The sequence below is a fragment of the Thermobia domestica genome, chromosome 3 (assembly GCF_964235325.1).
Source record: "Thermobia domestica chromosome 3, izTheDome1.hap1.1, whole genome shotgun sequence".
Classification (NCBI taxonomy): domain Eukaryota; kingdom Metazoa; phylum Arthropoda; class Insecta; order Zygentoma; family Lepismatidae; genus Thermobia; species Thermobia domestica.
Genome location: NC_137456.1, coordinates 47,078,574 through 47,099,053, shown reverse-complemented (window position 1 = coordinate 47,099,053; position 20,480 = coordinate 47,078,574). Strand labels below are relative to the sequence as shown.

The 20,480-nt window shown below is 33.9% G+C and overlaps 1 protein-coding gene across 1 annotated transcript in view; it reads left to right on the top strand.

The window, feature by feature from the left end:
* Positions 1-20,480, top strand: part of LOC145680359 (ecto-NOX disulfide-thiol exchanger 2) — a 71,417-nt gene extending 50,937 nt beyond the window's left edge. The window contains exons 11-13 of the mRNA XM_081750769.1: positions 1,433-1,573; positions 10,635-10,833; positions 16,132-20,480. Coding sequence (XP_081606895.1) covers positions 1,433-1,573; positions 10,635-10,833; positions 16,132-16,346 — 555 coding nt within the window. The 3' untranslated portion in view covers positions 16,347-20,480. The remainder of the gene's footprint in view (positions 1-1,432; positions 1,574-10,634; positions 10,834-16,131) is intronic.

Here is a 20,480-nt window from a genome sequence, read left to right as displayed (position 1 = left end):
CGTGGGACACTGTTTTCTGAAGTTTATGTGTGGTATAAACGCGCGCTGTGGCGTTCATCGAATACTTTTCTCAATTAGTTATCTTTGGAAACTTGCATTAGTTGTGATCTATGAGTTGTTGTGAGCCGTTAATTGACTTCACACTTAGACGCCTTGTCTTTCGAAAATGAAGCGGAATCTGCCCCATGTTTAGAAACATTTTGGTGCAAGGACTTATGCTAACGTGTGGACGTCTAGTGCTATTTGAAAACATAACACTTTGTACCAGGTTGGCAACACTGACAACCCAATAACTTATATTGTTGATTAGTTTCATTCTTTATGTTAGTGTAAATGTATTTGCACAGGCATAATTCCACTTGATTGTATTATTCCTGTAATATTGAACATTTCCATTCACTTTCCTGTAGTGAGCCATTGAAGGGACTCGACATTTGAACAGCTTGTATCTCGGAAACGAAGTGGTATCAGACTCATGTTTATAGGAACATTTTTTTACTTATTTGGATGTCCGCAATCACCTCGTCACTTTTGGCCATGCATTTATGTTACACCCTGTATATATACTAAATAAAAAGAAAATAAATAAAATAAACGAATCCTTATTACTGATTATATGTTTAGAATTTCTACAGCTAAGCTACCATATAGACCACCTAACAAACTGTTCGTGTCTGTTTATTATTATAGTATTTGAAATTAGGGAGCTTCAGTTTGGATACCGTGTGTATAGTGTGTGTGATGTTTACCTTTCTTTTAATTTTAACTTAGTTATTGTTTATTGTGTTAATGTATGGGTCATGTATCTATATGTATTGGAGGCAAATAGCATACATGCTGATGTCTCATTAAACACCCCCCAATCCATTTATTTAACTCTTTAGCTCCTCCCACTCCTTACAGTACAGTTGTTGTCATAGCTTTCAAAATACAGGTTTTTCTTAAAACTACTCGCCTAACTACTTGGGTTTCCTCTTTTTAATTATCTCTAGTATTGTTCTTCACTTATTTATTCTGGTATTCTTTCTATCCAGAATCTCATCTTAAAAGAAAAAAGTAAATTTAATCCTTACTTCAAGAATTTTTACCTTGATTGTGATTATTATTATTATTATTATTATTATTATTATTATTATTATTATTATTATTAATAGTAATAAATAAATAAAAAAAAGTTATAAGGCGTAGAAATGATTACACTTTTTTTTGAAGAAGGATATTTCCACGTATTCGAAATGTAGTTGTCACATTAAACTTTTGGTAAAAGTGTAAGGCAAGGTTTTTATCTCTAAGTATTAAACATGTATCTCATAGCTACTATTTGCAAATACAAGGATAGAATAGTTTGATGAAATGTGTACAAATCCATGAATAGTATGTTGCGTAATATACATTTTACGTTACTTCTATTTACTTAATTATTTTTTAATAGGAGGAGAATGACAGCTTAAGATGTCAGTTGGAAGCGTACAAGAATGAAGTTGAAATTATTCGGTCTGATCTTCGCGGTGAAGTGGAGCACAAGGATAGACAGCTGAAGTTATTACAACAGACTTTGCAGGGAATGCAACAGGTAAGTCAGGTTACATATTTGAATATGCTACAATCGATGGAAACCGGTGACCGTGAGAGCTGTGCCAAAAATAATGTAAAGTCGGGGCCATGGATAAGCGACTATTTTTCCTGGAAGAAGGAAGACTTTCCTCTACCCCATGTGGCTTAGCAACCGCAAATTGCACTGGAGGTCGCGAAGGACTCAATGATGCCAGATTTCTAAACTGAATGAACTGGTTCCTCTCTGTTTTGAAGGTTTCCATTCCAGATTGTCATATGGGAACAGCAGAAGTAAAAACTTATTTTTTAGTTCAACCTAGACACAACTTGCATTATGTTAGTATTCGAAAGTTTTCGATAAAGTGATACGTTTATTTATTGCCCATAAAAGATCTGTAGGGAAAATGAGCTAACGCAGTATCTCATTTTTTAAAAACTGATTCTATTTTCTTCAGGATGACATTTTTTTAAAGGAAAAAAAGTATTGAAAGGGAAAAAATTACGGGAAGGTATTTATTCTCAATTTCTGCAAGAGCCTAACTTTTGGCGCTATAGTTTACAACTAAAGGCAGGTAGTAGGGTGATTTTCCTTTCTTCCCCTTATAGTTTTCCGATTTTTGCAAGCTATAATAAAATGAATCATATATTTGTAAATTTAAGCATGTTTTTTTGAAGTTTATATATATATATATATATATATATATATATATATATATATAAAAAGAAAGAAGGAAAGACAGTATGTCTTACGTCTTCATCCACGATTGAGTAACAACACAAAAAGTTAAAACTTTTTTTTTTTTGTATTGTTTTGCAAATTAAAGAAACGAAGAGAAGGAAGTGAAAATCTTATCTTGGAATGCTTTCTCAAAAAATTTCATTCCTTATAGAACGCTTCAATTTATTGTTTATGACCATCAATGTTTTTCACAGTTGTCAGTTGGTAAGTTTTAGTTCTCTACTTTTCCTTGAGATTTTGTTCGAAGAGATTGTAGTATGCTGGTGGTGTCTATGTATTTTCTTGCTGATTGGAAATGTCTTAATTTATTTCGGCGGTACCAGATGATAAGCAATCTGGTCCTTCTGGCCAGAGAAGTCTAAGTAACAAATAAAAGAATCGTGTACTTGGAAGTGAAGCAAAGCAGAGGAAGCAAAACACGAAAGTTTCAGGGGGCTGAAGGTGGTCGAAGCTACCCCTAGCTAGGGTCTGGTTTCGATATGAATATTGGTTAAGAAATCCGGGCGATATGAATCTTTTTAATTAATGCTAATTATTCAACACTTATCCCCACAAAGCATTTAATTTTCTTATTACTAAGTGCAAAAATTGACGTGCATTACTCTCAAAAGTCAAGGATATAAAATTACTTAAAAAACGAGAACATTTTCGAAAGAGAGGATAAAGAATTATTTGAGAATCGAGACAAGACGAGACTTCTTCAACCTTAACAAGACGTCTCCTCTCGTGGACAACACTAGTCAAGTCTGAGTTAAATAGTTTTTGCGCGTCCCAAACCAGTGACCTTACTTTAATCAAAGAAGATCACATATCGGAACAATATAAAATAATGCTAAACAACATTTATTTAGTATCACCAGTTTATTGGCTTCAATTATGAAACCATAGACCCAGCCCACGTCACTAACCTTAGGATATGTTTTCATGTAAGATACTTGCACTCAATTGAATTACATTGATTTCAATACGAAAGTAAAGTATTTACAGATATCATTCTCAACAGCTTGTTTTCAATTTTATTTTAAGTTTCGGTACTGACAGATTTATCAACCGAGTGCTAATCAAATTTGCAATTTTGCTGACATTTTGCACTAATTTTTGTTTCTAATTACCTGAGGATATTTCTTTAGTAAAACTAAAATTATAGTATTATAAAAATTGACCCCATTTCCCCTTCTCAAGAACAGAATTTTTTAAAAAAGAAAGAAAATCCGAAGGTCGCGGCCTGTATTTTTTTTTTTTTTTTTTTTTTTAATGAGAAGTGTATGTGCTGAATTTTACTCCTTCTTAAGCGAATCTTCACATTCGGCATCTTCTAAACAAATAATCGGAAATTTGAATATTAATACAAACCCCTTCTTTTCTCCTATAGGAGAGAAGTTTTCGCAATCATTGAAACGTGTTTTCTGTTAATTTTAATGAAGAATTTATCCCCTAGTTTCATCTTCTTAACTTCAAGAATTTATAATATATTCTATTTTAAGTAAAAAAAAAAAAAAAAAAATGAACTCTGTCTCCTATAGGACATATATTTTTAAAATTGTTTTTTTAGCCCTTGCCTTTTGACAAAGGAATATTCTGTACAAATCCATGTTTCTATCTATAATAGTTTGAGTAAAGTATTGATGAGTAAGTCACTTTAGATATTTTTTTTTTTTTTAAATTTTTAAAATATAATAGTGTATATATCTTTTTAAAAACTCAAAAATAATTCGTGTTAGGTTTTGGTATTTTCGCCCTATTTGAATTATGTTGTTGGCACTCGAGATCACTTTTTATTACACAATTCACGAGTCAATACGTTTCTACTACGGTTTTCTCAATGGCTCTCTCTAGAAGAAATAACATATGGTGTCCAGACATTTTCAAGAAAAAATGTGACAACCTTGTCCCTCAGCACGTGCAGAAAACACTTTTGTGGTCACTTGAGGTCATGCTTGTGGAAGGAGCTGTTTCTTACGAAGGGTATGGGTAAGGGTCGCTTAACCGTGGCCGCGACTGTACAAGTAGGCATAGCTATGTTAAAGCGTGTAGGTTGTTGAAATTGCATGTGTTGGATAGACTAACTCTTTCTCTATCAAAGGTTCCTCTCAGCATAGTCTCTGTGAGAAGTTGTGTATTTGTAGAGCGCAATTCTCGAATTCTGTTTCAAAAGATAGAAGTATGCACTCCTGTACGTCTTCTTTTATTTCGCTGTGTCGTCAAATCATCGTGCGGCATTTTGTATGTTAAAACATATTTTGTCATAAGTGAAATTAGGCGTAATTTTTTTCATGAGTTTTCTTAAGATAATAATTGTGATCTTACATTTTTCAAAGTGCAATCTTCGGGTTTGTGACGCAAGATACATTCATGCCATTTTGTAATCTTTTAACCGGTAAAAGATACTATCTTATTAAAGTTGTTGAAGCAGGATGTTGATTGCAGTTCCGTAATATAAATCTTATACCTAATCTTACCATAAATACTGTCCCAGCTTTTGAGGGTGGCTGTCCTTCCTCCCGTACAAGCAAACGATGTCAAGAGCGATATCGTGAAGCGTGAGTCATTGTTGAATAAGCTGAAGAAGTGCAAAGGTATCAGTTGTAAATGTTCAAGAAAGAATGGGGTGAGTATAAGAATCTGCCGATGATAGTATTGCACAGGGTAGACAAATCACCAGAGGAAATTTTCAAACCCTCCAAAAGCTTCAAATTAATAAAAAAAAAAAAAAAAAATTCATTTACCATAGTATCCAGCGCTTTGTTGAGATTGGAACTGTGAAAGATCGCCCGCGGTAAGGAACACCATGCATAGTACGAACACCGGAACTTGTAAAGGCTGTGCCGGCACGTGTCCGACGAAATCCAGTTGGGAAACAGTCAGTTATGGCTCGTGAGCTAAAGATATCGACAATGTCTGTCTCGCACGTTAAGCAGTAACCTAGGACTCTATGGTTACAAACAACGCAAAGGACATCTGCAGACAAATGAACTGAAGCGCCGGAAGCTTCTAAAAGCAAAGCGTTACGCAGCAAATAAGCACCATCGAATCCTTTTCACTGATGAAAAAATTTTCAGTATTGAGAAGATAACAGGATATATGCCACATCCTTTAGAGAAGCTGGTAAATAGGTTCGCAGAACTCAGAGGCGTCAGCATCCTCCCTCAGTCTGATATGGTGTGGTGTGAGCTACGAGGGCACAATGGAGCTCCATGAAAAGGGGGTCAAAACTCAGCCAAAGTGTACCAGGAGACAGTGCTTGAGAAACTAGTCAAGAATCTCATTTATGGTAAGACTAGGTAAATGAAGCTGAAAGCACGGTTGTTGCTGTGTCTGTTCGCTATATTGTTGGTTTGGCATACTTCTAAGCAACTGTAGGGAAGAGACATTTAAATTATTTGGCTGTAGTACCAGTAGTAAAGTCAACTCTTCGTATTAACAGTATTTTTATTCTTAACGAGTATATGAGATCGAGCTGCACTGCAGACCTTTATTCCATATTCTTCCTTGCGACGAACAGGCACTTCCTGTTAGTAATAATTAAAGATTACACACCTGATATTGGACGCTCCTTTTAAATATTAAACTCTAGTATCAAAAAGAAAATGGTAAATTATAGTAATGAATGAACAGTGTGATTATTCAAGTAATATATACAATAGAGAATAAAAATATAATAAATATAGAGATGAATATACGGAGGAACAAGATGAAATTGCTTAATTATTGCTCGCTGCTACATGGGGGGTTCGACAAGCTGATTACTGAGAACATTCTTCAAAATTTGATTTTTTTTTTATTTATTCAAATCGTATTCTTTGTTTAAGGATCTTTTTAAGTTTATAAAAAGAAATATTACCGTTTTTATTACCAATATAGTACCATTAAGAGTTTATTGCAAAAAAAGACCATTTTTTTTTAAGATTCTAATTATTTCAGAATGAAGTAGTGATTAAATACTGAAAGATAATATTGCATGAGAGCATTTATGCAGGGTGTTTCAAAACAACACTGACAACGTTGGGAGGTGATTCCTGACACTAAAATAAGACAGGACCAACCTGGGTGCACAAATGCTTCATTTTGGAGTTAGAGGCTGCTGAAAACATGAAAAACTGAACTTTAGAAGTCCATAGCTTTAAAACTATGGGACCTACTGTAGTCGGGTCAAGACTTCGTTTAGGAACTAATATGTGTTCTACTCAAAAATACATGTTTCAGAATTTTAAAGTACTCACGAAGCAATTTTTGTAGAGGGAGTTTGCATACGGGCATATAATTTGAAGAACTATATTTGAATAGGGTACATATTAGTTCCTAAGTGAAGTCTTCACCTGACTACGTAGGTCCCATAGTTTTGGAACTTTGGACCTTTAAAGCTATTTTTTTCATGTTTACGGCAGCTTATAACTCCGAAAGGAAGCATTTGTGAACCCAGATTGATCTATACTTTTTATCTTATCTTCGTGTCAGGAATCGCCTCCTAAACGTTGTCGATGTTGTTTTGAAACACCCTGTATATATTTTTAGCAGAACATGAAGGCACTACTTTATGGCGATTAGTAACCGTAAAAAATTGTTTTCTCCTAATTTACTGAGAATTAAGATTTAGGATGTTGTATGTGTTGTACTGGTTGTACTGTTGTACTATTATTTATCTGTACAGGTCTTAGAAAGACGATCAGAGGTGCGACAACGGAGCATATTTTGTAAAGAAAAAGAAAAAGGAAATTGTAATGATCATTATTGCTCCTTAGTTACTGTAATGAAAAAATAAATAAGAGAGGTTGTAGAGTGAAAGATTACGAAGTTCTCAGAAGAATTGATGTTCAAGAAATTAATGGTTTGTAATAGGAATATTAAACGAAGGTATAAATAAATAATATTTACGTTTCAATGTTCTGTTATAGATATTGTGGCTCAAAAGATATTTATTAAGAACCAGCAGTTACATAATTAAATGGTGCCTTCATACCGGGAGTTAGTGTATCGTTCCGAAGTAGAGTAACAACGAACACAATTGAGCCCAATATTTATGTTACTATACTAAGAAGTGGTAAACGCATAAACCGAGGTATGTCGGAAACTGAAGGTGTCCAAGACAGACTTATACAAAGTGGTAGTCCTGCTCCTGAAACCGTGACAGATCTTTTAAAGCAGATATCATGCCAAATGAACCAACTTCAACAGAATATGGTGACTCATCAACAATTTGAGGAGTTCCAACAAAAAATGGTTACTCAACAACAATTTGAGGAATTCCAGAATGTAACCCATCAACAATTGGAGTAGTTCCAACAAAAAATGGTTACTCAACAACAATTTGAGGAATTCCAGAATGTAACCCATCAACAATTGGAGGACTCCCTAAAGCAGTTGCAACTTAAAATTGAGGAACGACTGGAAGATAAAATGGATCAATTACAATGCAAAATAGAAGGTCAATTGGAGGAACAAATTTCTACGAGATTTAAGCAGTATGACCAAAAGATGGAACGAGTATCCCAAAATTATACTGAGATGCAAGATGTGGTTAAAGCAATGGAATCGATAATTAACGAACACACTTTTCACATCCGAGAACTTCGAGAGGATATGAATTGTTTACAAGAGTGGTACCATGCTACTAAGGAAGAGCACGACGGTGGACATAGACACCAGTCCCACAGTGGACATAGAAATCAGGCTGCGTATAATGGATTAGAACCAGTAATCCCTCATGATGGTGGATATAGAAATCAGTCTCTTTTTAAGGAACCAGAACCAGTAACACCTCATCCAGTTTTGGAGGATAGTGAGTCTTCGGGATATAGTGAAGGAAGTACCGAAGTTGGAAGAAGAAGGAAATATTCATCCTATAGGAATTCAAAATATTATGGTAAATATTTAAAATCCCATAATAATGACAAACCTTTGCGATTTAACGAGGTAAAATCATTGACCAAATTTAGCGGTGGACCTGATGATATTCCTGCACGGGTATTTATCGAGAAGTTTGAGGACGAATGTGAATTGATAGGAATAAAAGAGTCAAAATTCTTGAAGATACTTCCGCACGTGCTACGGCCTCCATGTTTAACGTGGTTCAAAGCAATCCGAGAAAATCTCCATGCTTATTCAGATTTTAAAGCTGCCCTATTCCAATTATGAAAACGACTTTATGCTTGCCAACAGAGATGCTTTATTACGTACCAAAGTTTTCGATCCCCGAAGCCACAAGAATGTCACGGAATTTGTAGTATCGACATATAATGAATTAAAAGCTCTAAATCCTAATCATCCTGAATCGCGTATAATTGCTTCTATTCGCATCCTATTGCCGTTCCGATTGCAACAAATGTTAATGTCTGCACAATGTGTCAATTTTAGTCATATGGTCATGCTAGTGCAGAACTTTGAGAGTCAATATTTGATGCAGAAGAACAATAAAAATCCCAATAGAGGTCAGGGTAATGTTAGCCGCAATCCTATTAATTATGCTCCTGTTCGCAATATAAGTGTACAGAATGGAAATAGCTCCCACACACAAGGAAATGGCAATCGTCGTTTTAATGAACGAGCGTGTAATCTAAATAGTACCGGTAATTCAACTCAACCTAATGGTAGAAATAGTAATAGGAATTTCAGAAATAATCACCGAAATTATAACCGTACTAACAATTACCATAATTTTGCACAAAATCGTTTTGCAAATGGCAGGAATTTCGTAAATAGGAATCAAAATATGGTAACATCCTGTGAAAGACAAAGAAGTACTATAGATTGTGCTATCCAATGCTGCTTAAATGCGCCCTTTGAACGAATAACTTGAACCATTAAAAAGGCGTCCGACAGATTTGTATTAGATCGACCTTTGCTTACGTCTATGGTTAATGTGTTCTTTATTCAATTTATTATTAAAATGTACGTTAAAAATATATGTAATTTGTGAAATATTACGAAATGCCGATGAAATAAAGTTATGGTAGCCTACAGAAAATACTAGAAAGAAATGGATGGACTTAGTCAAAAATGTAGTCCCTCCTGAAATCATAAGTAAAGTTAATATAAATAATGTATAAAAGAGGGAACTTAATCTCAAATGAGATAAATGCCGTATTTTATAATAATACAACTTATTTATTTTGTTTTACTTTATGTTATTTTATCTTTAACTATTTATCTAGTAAAACAATTATTTTCTTCAATGTTAATGTATGCTATATTGTTTTATTGCGTTCGTAACATTACAATTACTGCATAATCACTTTATGTGTTTATGTGTTCTATATGTATATTCGTGTAGTATGTTTATTCCGTGTTTACATCCTAATGATGTCAAAGGAATTAAAAAAAAAAAAAAAAGGATCAATTTTAATAGAGAACATATTTATATTTAACTCTATGTAATTATGCTCAATTCCATGAGTTAAACTATATACATTATAGTAAATATATCCCAATGAATCTAAAAATAATTGTGGGACCGTATTATTATAGTTATTTTTCTGTTGATGCACCTTGTTATTTATATTATAATGTGAGGCCAAAGAATATGCTTAATTATGCGATTAATATATGATATTGATATAAAATGTAATCATATATATATATATATATATATATATATATATATATACAAAGGTTGTTCAAAATGTGTATTCTAGTACGGTCCAGGATTCTTTTCATTTATTGTTAATAAATAAATGAAATCCATGTTCGTGACGCCAGATACAACGGTATGTTGTATGTGTTGTACTGGTTGTACTGTTGTACTATTATTTATCTGTACAGGTCTTAGAAAGACGATCAGAGGTGCGACAACGGAGCATATTTTGTAAAGAAAAAGAAAAAGGAAATTGTAATGATCATTATTGCTCCTTAGTTACTGTAATGAAAAAATAAATAAGAGAGGTTGTAGAGTGAAAGATTACGAAGTTCTCAGAAGAATTGATGTTCAAGAAATTAATGGTTTGTAATAGGAATATTAAACGAAGGTATAAATAAATATTTACGTTTCAATGTTCTGTTATAGATATTGTGGCTCAAGAGATATTTATTAAGAACCAGCAGTTACAGACAAAGGGTTCTATAGCAATGGCTGATTCAGTCGTTGAAAGCTGTGTGATTACTTAGAATTGAGGAACACGCAACTTCCATAGAAAACTGATCACATTGCTAAGAACTTAGTGGTAGATCATCTGTTCAGTGAGTAGAAGACCAAGATTCGACATTCTGCAAATCCAGTGATCACATTTTTCTATCTTTCCAATACTGGGTACCAATTTTTTCTCTCTCTCTTTTATCGTATTAGTTCATTAAATCGAATTAATTGGTAATGTTATTTTTTTTTCTCTTCTTTGTTTTCGTTTGTGTGCAGCAACTACTGGAAGCAAAACGACGCCAAGTGGATGACGAAAGAAATACTCGAGAGTTAGAAGCCCGTCTTCGGGCTGCTGGCGTTGCAGATAGCAATGATAAGTCTGGCTCGCAAAATGACGATGATGATAGTCGTATCGATACCACGGATTCTACTCCTCATAGTACTCGCATTACGGAGAAGGAGGCGCGGCTTATTGGTAAGTACTTCATACTGTTTATTCTGTTTTCCTTGAGTAATTAATGTTAATTCCAATATACAGTAAGCTAGCTCATAAAGATTAGACCCCATCCTCGATTCAAAGAATTACTTATTCAAACCCAGGCCATGGGAATTTGTAGTGGGTAACATTATGTTAGTGAGTTTTGTCGGAGTTCTCTCATTCCCTCACTCAAGGGGGCATGGTGCTCAGTGGTAGATCGCTTGCCTCTGGTGCATGGGGTTCTTAGTTCGATTCCCGGCGAAGTAAGTTTGTGGTGGACAACATCATGTCCGTGGATTTTCTGAGGATGCTCCGGTTTCCTTCCACATTCTCATTCACCAATTTTATCCACTTGCTTTATCATCGTCTCCTTTATCCTCACTCACTCACTCACGCTTTCTTTCTTTCTTTTATTTATTTATTTATTCATCCATAATAATAATAATAATAATAATAATAATAATAATAATAATAATAATAATATAATTCTCTGGTATTTATCATTCGTCTTTTTCTCTAGCCTATAGGATATAAATATGTAATGTTATATTAAAGAATTGATGTTACTTTGAACTAAGTAACACGCTGAGGCTGAAAAGATGTTATAAGATATTACCTCAGATTTCGTTAGTGTGATTGCTTCAAGAGTCGTTTCATTTTGACCATTTGTGATCTTTTCCAAAATCACAAGGTTTTGATAAATAATGAGGAGAGTATAATGTGATAAATGGAAAGAGAAATTTTTAAAAAATACACAAAATATAAGTGAGCTCTGTAAATTAAAACAGGTATATGATGGTCACTCCGGATGTGAGCGATGTATGGTACATGCCAGCTGAATTTTTAGCGTAATTGTGCATGGTATGGACACTAATAGATGGAATCACTTCTTCATCTGTGATTCACGAGCAAATCTAGCGTGAAAAGCTTCAGGTTTCCACCAACTGGTTTGAATCAATGAACTTTCACGAGAGCATTTTTGTGCGATTATTTTGATAGCATTTGCAGGGAACATTTTCAGATTGTGCTCCGTCGCAAACGTTAGTTTCGGAAAATTTTTGTACAGCGGAGCATCTTTAAATAATGAAGTGAGGCCTTGTCTGTGACGTCCGGTCCATGACGCTCTTCTGGAATCAAGCTCCATTTACTTCGGTATTAGAAGACACATCGACGAGTGGCAGCGATCTCCGACTGCAATATCCCGCTACCACCAGAAATCCCTTGGTAAACTTTTCCTTGAACTAAAACACAAAGTCAGAATGTTTTTGTGGTCTGTTTGACAATAGAAAATGGATCATCAAGGCTCATCAAGGGTACACATCCATTGTCGAGGTATGTTTCATAGTTGCTGAGTTGATTTTGAGTTTACAGGGTGTATGTGGATCACGAAAGTCACGAAAAAGTCCCGAAATCAGAAAACGGTCATGAAAGTTAAGAAATTTAGATTTTGGGTCACGATTTTTCTTAATCTGTACAAATATAAGAACAGATTGGAAAATTTTGTTCTATAAAACGTCAAAATTCACCACCAGAAATGTCTATGATCGGTTTTAGACGCTACCAAAACACACAAAGCACACTTCTATCGCATGCATGAAAATTCGGCCTAATTCGCTCTTGAGAATGTTACGAAATTTTATGGTTTGGAAAAGAAAAAGTCACGAAATTTCGTTTTGGAATTTTAGTAGACACCCTGGTTTAACGTCCCTTTCAGAAGCGAGACTATATGAGACGAGACCTACTGATTAAACGTGGAATCCAAACCACATTATCTTCATCTGGGAATCGAACCCGGGTCTCCCACGCCAAAGGCACGTAAGCTAATCGCTTAGCCACTCTGTTTCATAGTTGCGTAGCGTTTGCAATTCTGATTTGGCGCTCTGTGAAGCGGTATCTGCGCTTTGTCATGCGTTTCCAATATGAGGTTCTTTAGGATAATATTGGAAACTGTGTCTTTTGAGCTGCCTTGTCGTATTTCCAAACTTCATTTGCGGTAGGAGATTGTCCTATGTCATTGCTGTCGTAATGATGCGCACTGTATTCGGGGTTCGAGCGGGCTGGAACCGTGTTCTCATAATGTCGGGACGACCACGTACTGTAGGGACGTGTCGGGCACATATCGGACAAGGAAAGCACACTAGCTTTCCTTTTCTGTACACTTTTTACTATTGCTGGGTGGCTATATTAAGCAACAAAATGTCCGCAAATGAATCCCTCTCAGAAAGTTTTCTCTTCAGATATTATCAAGTACAAGCCCCAGTAGACCCAGCAATGTATCGGGATATAACACAGGAGGGCCAGTAAAAATAGGTTATTTTTATCGTAGTAACTTTCTACATGTAAAACTATTCTTCACATGTAGCTATTAACGAGTCGAAGTTAATATTAACATTCATTGAATAGTGTGTAATCGGTATACTGTACCAGGTTATCCTAAATAATTAATCGGGTTTCAAAGCACTGTTTAATGACAAGTATACGACGTACAAAGACGGGTGATACATTAAAAGATAGATACACTCACCAAGTTTAAAAAGCCCGCCTCTTTGGCTCATGTGCACCCTAGATGGCAGGCCTATGACGGCACTCTACAAGATGGCGGCAGTACAGGAGGAGAGTTTTTGTATTAGAATATGCGAAGTGTTCATCCATTACGAAAGTTTAGCGTGCATTCGTTGTAACAGTTGCAAACGGTAGGGTTTGAAATTGAAACGCCGCCGCAAAACATTCCACACTCTTTTCTGTGGAATGTCCAGTTTACGGCTTGCACGAACGGTTGATTATTCTGGGCAGCGCACGAAGCTCTGTCTCACGCGCTCCACGATTTCCTCTCAGATGCGCGGTTGCCTGTGCTTTTCCTTTATACAGACAACTAGTATCACGAAACTGGCAAAACCAGCGCAAAATGCTCTGGTGACCAGGTGCAGCTTTTCCGTATTTGCATACGAATTGTTCATATTTCAATAATAAGTAATTCATTAATAACCTGACAATATGGCATAACTTATTTGTCCTGAAACAAATCCACAAAGGATAGTCTACCCTTAGAACTGAGTTTATTTCGGAGAATTTTCTCCAAACAACTTTTGCAATTTTGTTCACATTTCACAAATAAATATCTCACCTGATAATATGAGATAAATCATTTGTGTGTAAAAAATACACAAGGAATAGTATAGGTGTGAGTTTTCGTTGAACAAAGTTTTTCCGAAAACATCTTAAAATTGTATTCGTATTTCAAAAATAAATATTTCAGTAATAACTGAAGCATAATGTGATTTAGTGCGTTTTGGAAAGTTTAATGCTGTGGCCCATACTTTTTGGTACTATTATTATTATTATTATTATTATTATTATTATCGTTAAATGCATGTGTAAAATATAAAGTCTTTGTTAATATTTATTGTTATATATTTGCTGTTCTCATATATTTATTATTTTGACTCTTGTTGTTGGTTTTTATTTCTGTTTTGCAGCAGTTTTTTGTTTCTTATATTTTGTATATTCGGTTTTAAATTTCATTTACGGCAGTCCGTGTTTGAGCAATCGTGTTGATCGTGACGGGAACAAATGGCCTGTATGCTGACGTCCCTATTAAACCACAAAATATAAAGTACAAATAATCAACTTCATAAGTGGGTTGACATCAAGAACGATATAAATAAAAAATAATAATATTTGCAGCAATAATGTATCGGAAATTTTAAACGAATTCCTCACTTCATATCAAAAATAAACTAGAAGAAAACGCGAAAAGAAATGTGTAATATTTTTTCCAAATTGTAAAAAGAATGAAAGGTGTGCCTAAAACACATTAAGTTTGGCACAAAATAGGATAAATGGGTTATTAAAAGAAGAAAGAAAAAAAAAAGGTATTATTTGCTCAAGTTGCTAGAACAGCATCGTAGATTGTACGTGTCCTCGACCAGGAATTAGATCACTTAATTACTAAAGGAAAAGATATGCTACAATTTGCTTTAATGATACGGTCGTTTCCCCGGAAATAATAAAGTCTCCACCTGTTTCTAAGCTACCTTCAGTTTCCTTGAAATGCGATATGGTGGAAGACGACCTGATGGATACTGAGTGCCCACGTGGAAAGGTTCGCCTCAAACTTTGATTTCTGATATTTTATTTTTTCACTATTATTACTTTAGTAATATATTTGCTTCATTGTTACTACTATTACAGGGCTCATAGCGAGTCACTTTTTTTTTTTTTAACTAAAAGTTACTATGTTTGAAGTTGATCACTAAAAGTTACTTTTTTACAAATTTGTCACTAAAAGTTACTTTTTTTGGGAGGTAAAGTGACTTTTCCGTGTGATTTATGTTTTGCATTGGCAGTTTTCTAAGAAAAATATAAAAATAAATGGAAAAAGGCAGAAACTTGTTACTCATTACTCTTCTGAAAGTTTCAGCTGCCACATATGAAACAGTCAGCTTTATTCTCGCTTCAGCTTTTATTCTTTCTAAGCACAGTGGATGGTTGGTGGATGCTTAAGCTCTCAAAGTGGGGTTGAGAACCCTTCTGTGTCTATTCTTTCTTCTATCATAATAGTCTTTAAGTTTTCTCCCGTGATAGTTAACGCTCCATTCAACGGTTGTGGGTTTGTGTTTGTGTGGTTCATCATGTTCATCTTGTGTTATGCTTTTGTGTGTTCTTAAGAGTAGGTGATGAATTTGAATATTTCATGGCTTTGAGAACTCTCAATGCTAAGTTAAATATAATGTCTGGCGTGAAGAAATTCGGAAATAGGCCAGAACTGGTTCTACTTACTCAGAAGCTTTTTTTACATCTGTTAAGTCTGCTTACCGTAACTACAAAGCATACTTAGAAAACCTAAGAAAGGAGGAAGCTCAAAAAGAAGAAGTAAAGAAGAAAAGATGAAACAAAACAACAAACAGAGAGAGGTGATGGAGAAATTTACAAAGGAAAAAAAGGGGCATGATGAGATTTTGCTCACTTTTTCGTGTGCTTTTGCTCACTTTTTCGTGTACTTTTGGTCACTTTTCAACTATTTACAAGACACCAGACCACTATGAGCCTTGTATTAGTATTTATAATTATATATTTGTTATTCTCATATATTCATTGTTTTATCTCTTGGTTTGGGTTTTTACTTCTCTTTTGCAGCAGTATCTTTCTTATATTTTGATATATATATATTTTAGTTAGTCATATTGATCGTGACGGGGACAAATAGCCTCGTTGCTGACGTCCCTATTAAGCTTTCAATCAATCAATCAATTGCTTACAGAGGTTTTAGATTACCATGCTTGATGTCTGTTTCAGGTCTCATTTCAACGTTTCTTCATGTCCACCCTTTCGGAGCTGGAGTAGATTATATTTGGTCTTATCTCCAGAAAATAGAGCCTACTCTACGACCAAGTGATGTTGAAAGCCTTATGTCTCGGTTTCCTGCTGTGTTTCGTCAAGAACTCTCTGGAATTGGAGCCAATATGGAAAGAAAATGGCTGTTTGCTGGATTCCAGAATTCCATGAGTTAGCGTGATAGTATTTCTGTGTAGGCTAGTACCTGCTTATTTTCTTCAAATACAAAACAAAAAGGTATTTATTCTGGAAAAAAGATACACGAGTGTGCAAAAAATTTTCATATTTTCTTTTTTTTGTCTTTTCTTTTTTTTCGTACTGGTAGAAATTTTAGTTTGCTTTCGCAGTAATTAAAAAAAGAGAAACCGTAACTTTTTAATAGATTACGAAAACTATTTTCTTGTCTGCGGTAAAATATATACAGTATATATCACTTTAAATAGATTTTTATATATTCAGAGGGCGGATGTAAGAATTTTGACGTTTTTGTGTGTGCACACGTGTAAATTTCGTTTTTATATATAAAGAAGGGAAATAAACAAAATGAATAAATTTAAGCTTTGTGCCAATCGTGATGCAAACGAAATATAAATGAAAGGGTGAACTTTCAAAAAAAGAAAAAAAAATGTATAGAGCTTTTTGTTGAATTTTTTGGGGGAAAAAATTAAGGATTTTCATAGTAGCAAGAAACATTTTGGGTATAGTAATCTTTCGATCGCTTTTCTTTCATCTAAACTCGCCTTTTGAACCAACGAATATATTTTATTTTAAATGTGTTTGTTCAAAAAGTACTTAAGACGGATTTCTCCAGTGTCAATTGAAGTCTGAAAATTCAATCTTAAATAATAATAATAATAATAAAAATAAAATAGAAATGTAATTCTTATGGATAAGACATTTCAAGGTATTTTCTTACTTTTTTTTCTTTTCAACTGGTAGATTGGACACTTTCTTTAAAGGAAAGAAAAGAAAAATTAATATTAACTAAGTTTGTATTTGATGAAACGTAAAACAAATGAAAATAAGTTATAACTAATAAATATATTTTAAACATGTCTATGTAGAGCATACTCACAGTGCGAAATCCTAAATTCAACACAATTTCAACACTATATTTAAAGTACAACTCCATACAGACTATCTTCCTGTTATTTTTTTAGTTTTTATTTCTACCATTTGCGTAACCAAAGCTGATGACCTGCAGCCAAAATATTAGATCCGAAACCAGTAACGCAAGGATTTTTAAAATGAGATTCTTGTTAAGCGTATGATTTATTTTATTCACGTGGATTTTCTAGCACGTAAACTATTTTTTGTTCTAAAATTGTTGAAGCTTATGCCAGTAAGTCGATAATTAGTGATTTATATAAGTTATAAATTGACTAAGTTTCGGACGGTGCACAGTCACCAGTAAAGTATATATACCTAGTCAATACATTTTCTTTGGTCAATAATTTAGGGAGAAATGAAGCAGTTTTAGAACAGTTTCCGTTAATTCTGTAAGTTTCCAAAGAAAAGTACTAGAATGGAAAAGTACTAGTTATTGCCGAAAAAGCATGTATTTAAGTAGGTAGGGTGAGGTAAGATCCCAGATCTGCAAAACTAACCTTTAAATGGTTGCTGTTCTACGAAATATGTATGATACCCAGTTCCATTCTTTAGGGATATATTAAGGTAGATATTTCCACAAATGAATGAATAACGTGCAAGTTTTTAAAGAATAGTTACCAATACTTTTGCTTTGGACATAGCACTCTGTATGATGGCGCTGGCTGCATATTCAAGCAATTACATTTTTATTTATATCTTTATGCCAATGATTGCATTTATTATATTAGTGGGGAAATTGTTTTTCAAGACTTTAAAAAAAAATATTAAAATAATGTTTTCTTGGAGACTTGCGCATGTTCCTTTTCCCCACCATGTATGTATCACTGCCTGAAAGTAAAAAAACAACCGAAATGTAAATGAAATAATCAAGATTGCTTGACGTAGGCATCACTTGTGCCCCAGTTCACATTCTGAAAGCACCAAGTGCAACTCCAACATAAAGGATTAATTTCGAATTCTCTTCTTTTAAAAATGCCGATATTATTAATAAAGAATAACTGAGTTTTGGAGTGGCTTTCAAATGTCAACACCATTTTGAGTATAATTTTCATCATAAGCTGGTAGCAGGTCTGATGACAGAGAGAGTGTGTTGTCGTTGTTCATTCATCCGCCATGAAATTTGTAAGGCACTCTAGCGGTAATAATAATCAACAGAAATCCCTCTGTCTTTCTGACTGGTATTACGATTAACTAGTTAAAAACACTTGTATATTTAAGGGAACGTTCTTGCCTCACCCGACCCTATTACTTTAATTGGCAATTGTGAGGATAATAGAATAGAGTGGATAAAGGAACTTTGTGGGGCTAAGATAAGTATGAAATAAATATGATAGCAATACTAGATTAAAGTTAGTAAATAAATATATGATTCGTAAGTGAAGTATAATACTTTTTATCACGCTATGTTCAAGAAAAAAATGTTCTACTGTTGTCCTATTAGAAATTATATATATTTTCTGTCTGAGACAATGTCTGCTAACAGTAACATGGTATTTATGTATTTTTCGTTATTTCCTATTTATGTCAGAAACAGTTAAATGCTGTGAGAAGATAGCAGAAAAGAAATCATTTCAAACCTGTTGTGTTGCAATACCAGTAAATGTGTAGTTTTATCGTAATGGTATAGTTAAAATAATTTGGTCGTCGGGTCCAGTGTGGGTTCATGTTTTGTGTAAAATTATATATTTTTCTTTATTTGTTATTCTTTTGTCTCTCAGTTTTTGTTTATTGGGTGTTATTATATTTATCATTTTTTTTTTAATTTTGATAACACTGTCCTATTATTGGTTCCCGATTCTTTTCTTTTTTTTCAATTGGTTAATGTAAGTGATGAGTATTTCCTGAGTACTTAGCAGATTATTATTAATCTCTTTCCACCATAAATAATATCGCTGCCAAAATTTTTAATAGTGCAGTTTAACTTGCTCGCTACATGGCTTCGTGAAAGCACAAAAATGCTGTCAGTGATATTTATTGTATGTGAAGTAAATCCAACCAAACTTCCTACAATCTTGTTTTCAAAGATTCAGCTTTTTAAGTCATCGTGTCACATTAATATTGGCTTTCCGAAAGGTATCTTTCCTCAGAAGCATTCTAGCTGTAACTTGATATTTTCTGTTCGTGTTACTCAAATGAGTAATATAGGTGCAGTATGCTGTGCATTTGGACTTTGATAAGTAAAGTCTGTTCTTTTTATTTTTCTTTCGAAACACCGCAAATGATTCTCGTCCCTGTTAGATACCACTGAACTTTTATTGTTCTGCAGAGTAACCAGTATAGAATAGGTTGATTAGATTTGTAACCAGTAACGAATAAAATGCATTGAACAAGCGTACTTCTTGTATGGCATGGCCGCTTATGCTACAATCGAATCGAAATACCTTATAGGCTTCCAAACATTACTGTTCATATGACTTCAGATATTCATGTTTCAGCAGAATTCTTAGTTTATAGTAAACTGTAAACTTCCCGCACGTTATAAATATTCTATTGAGAACTACGTTGAATATATGAGATGCTGATTTATCTAACATACCAAGTTTATAATAATTAGTTGGTATTATTTCCTAGAAGAAACAAGTAGCCATTTTTGCAATAGGTTATACGTGATAGGTATACCTACCCAAGTACTGTGTACCACCATTTCCCTATCTGTGGTCCGCTGATCCTTCGTTCATATTTTTTTTCAATCTGTGTATTAAATTTACGCACTCTCTGTGTATATATGTTGTACAACTAAACGTACTTTATTTTCTCTTTTGGGTAGCCATGTAAGCAAATATATTATTGACCAGTCTTTATAGTCTAAGCACTGCTGCTACGTATTGATATTACATTACGAAATGACGACCAAGTTCTTTTTCTCTTTTGTGAAGTTATTTCAGATGGAATTTTGTAGAGCTCAACATACTTTGGTGTATATGTTTGATAAAATACTTACTTCTAATTATCTCTGTTAACTATTTTGAATATGTCAACTTTCAAAATGAAGTTCTCAGTGTTCTTTCACTTCATAGTATTATTGAAAAAAAAAAATGTTTTAAAAGATGTGTATCGCTTCATAGAATTAGCACATACAAAAGCAAAGGAAGAATCTTCGTGATGGAAGTATATTTTCCATTAAACTATAATATTTGTCAAAGTTGGGTATTACAAACGTTATGTTTATATACAAACAGAAAGAGTCGTTTTATTTTCTA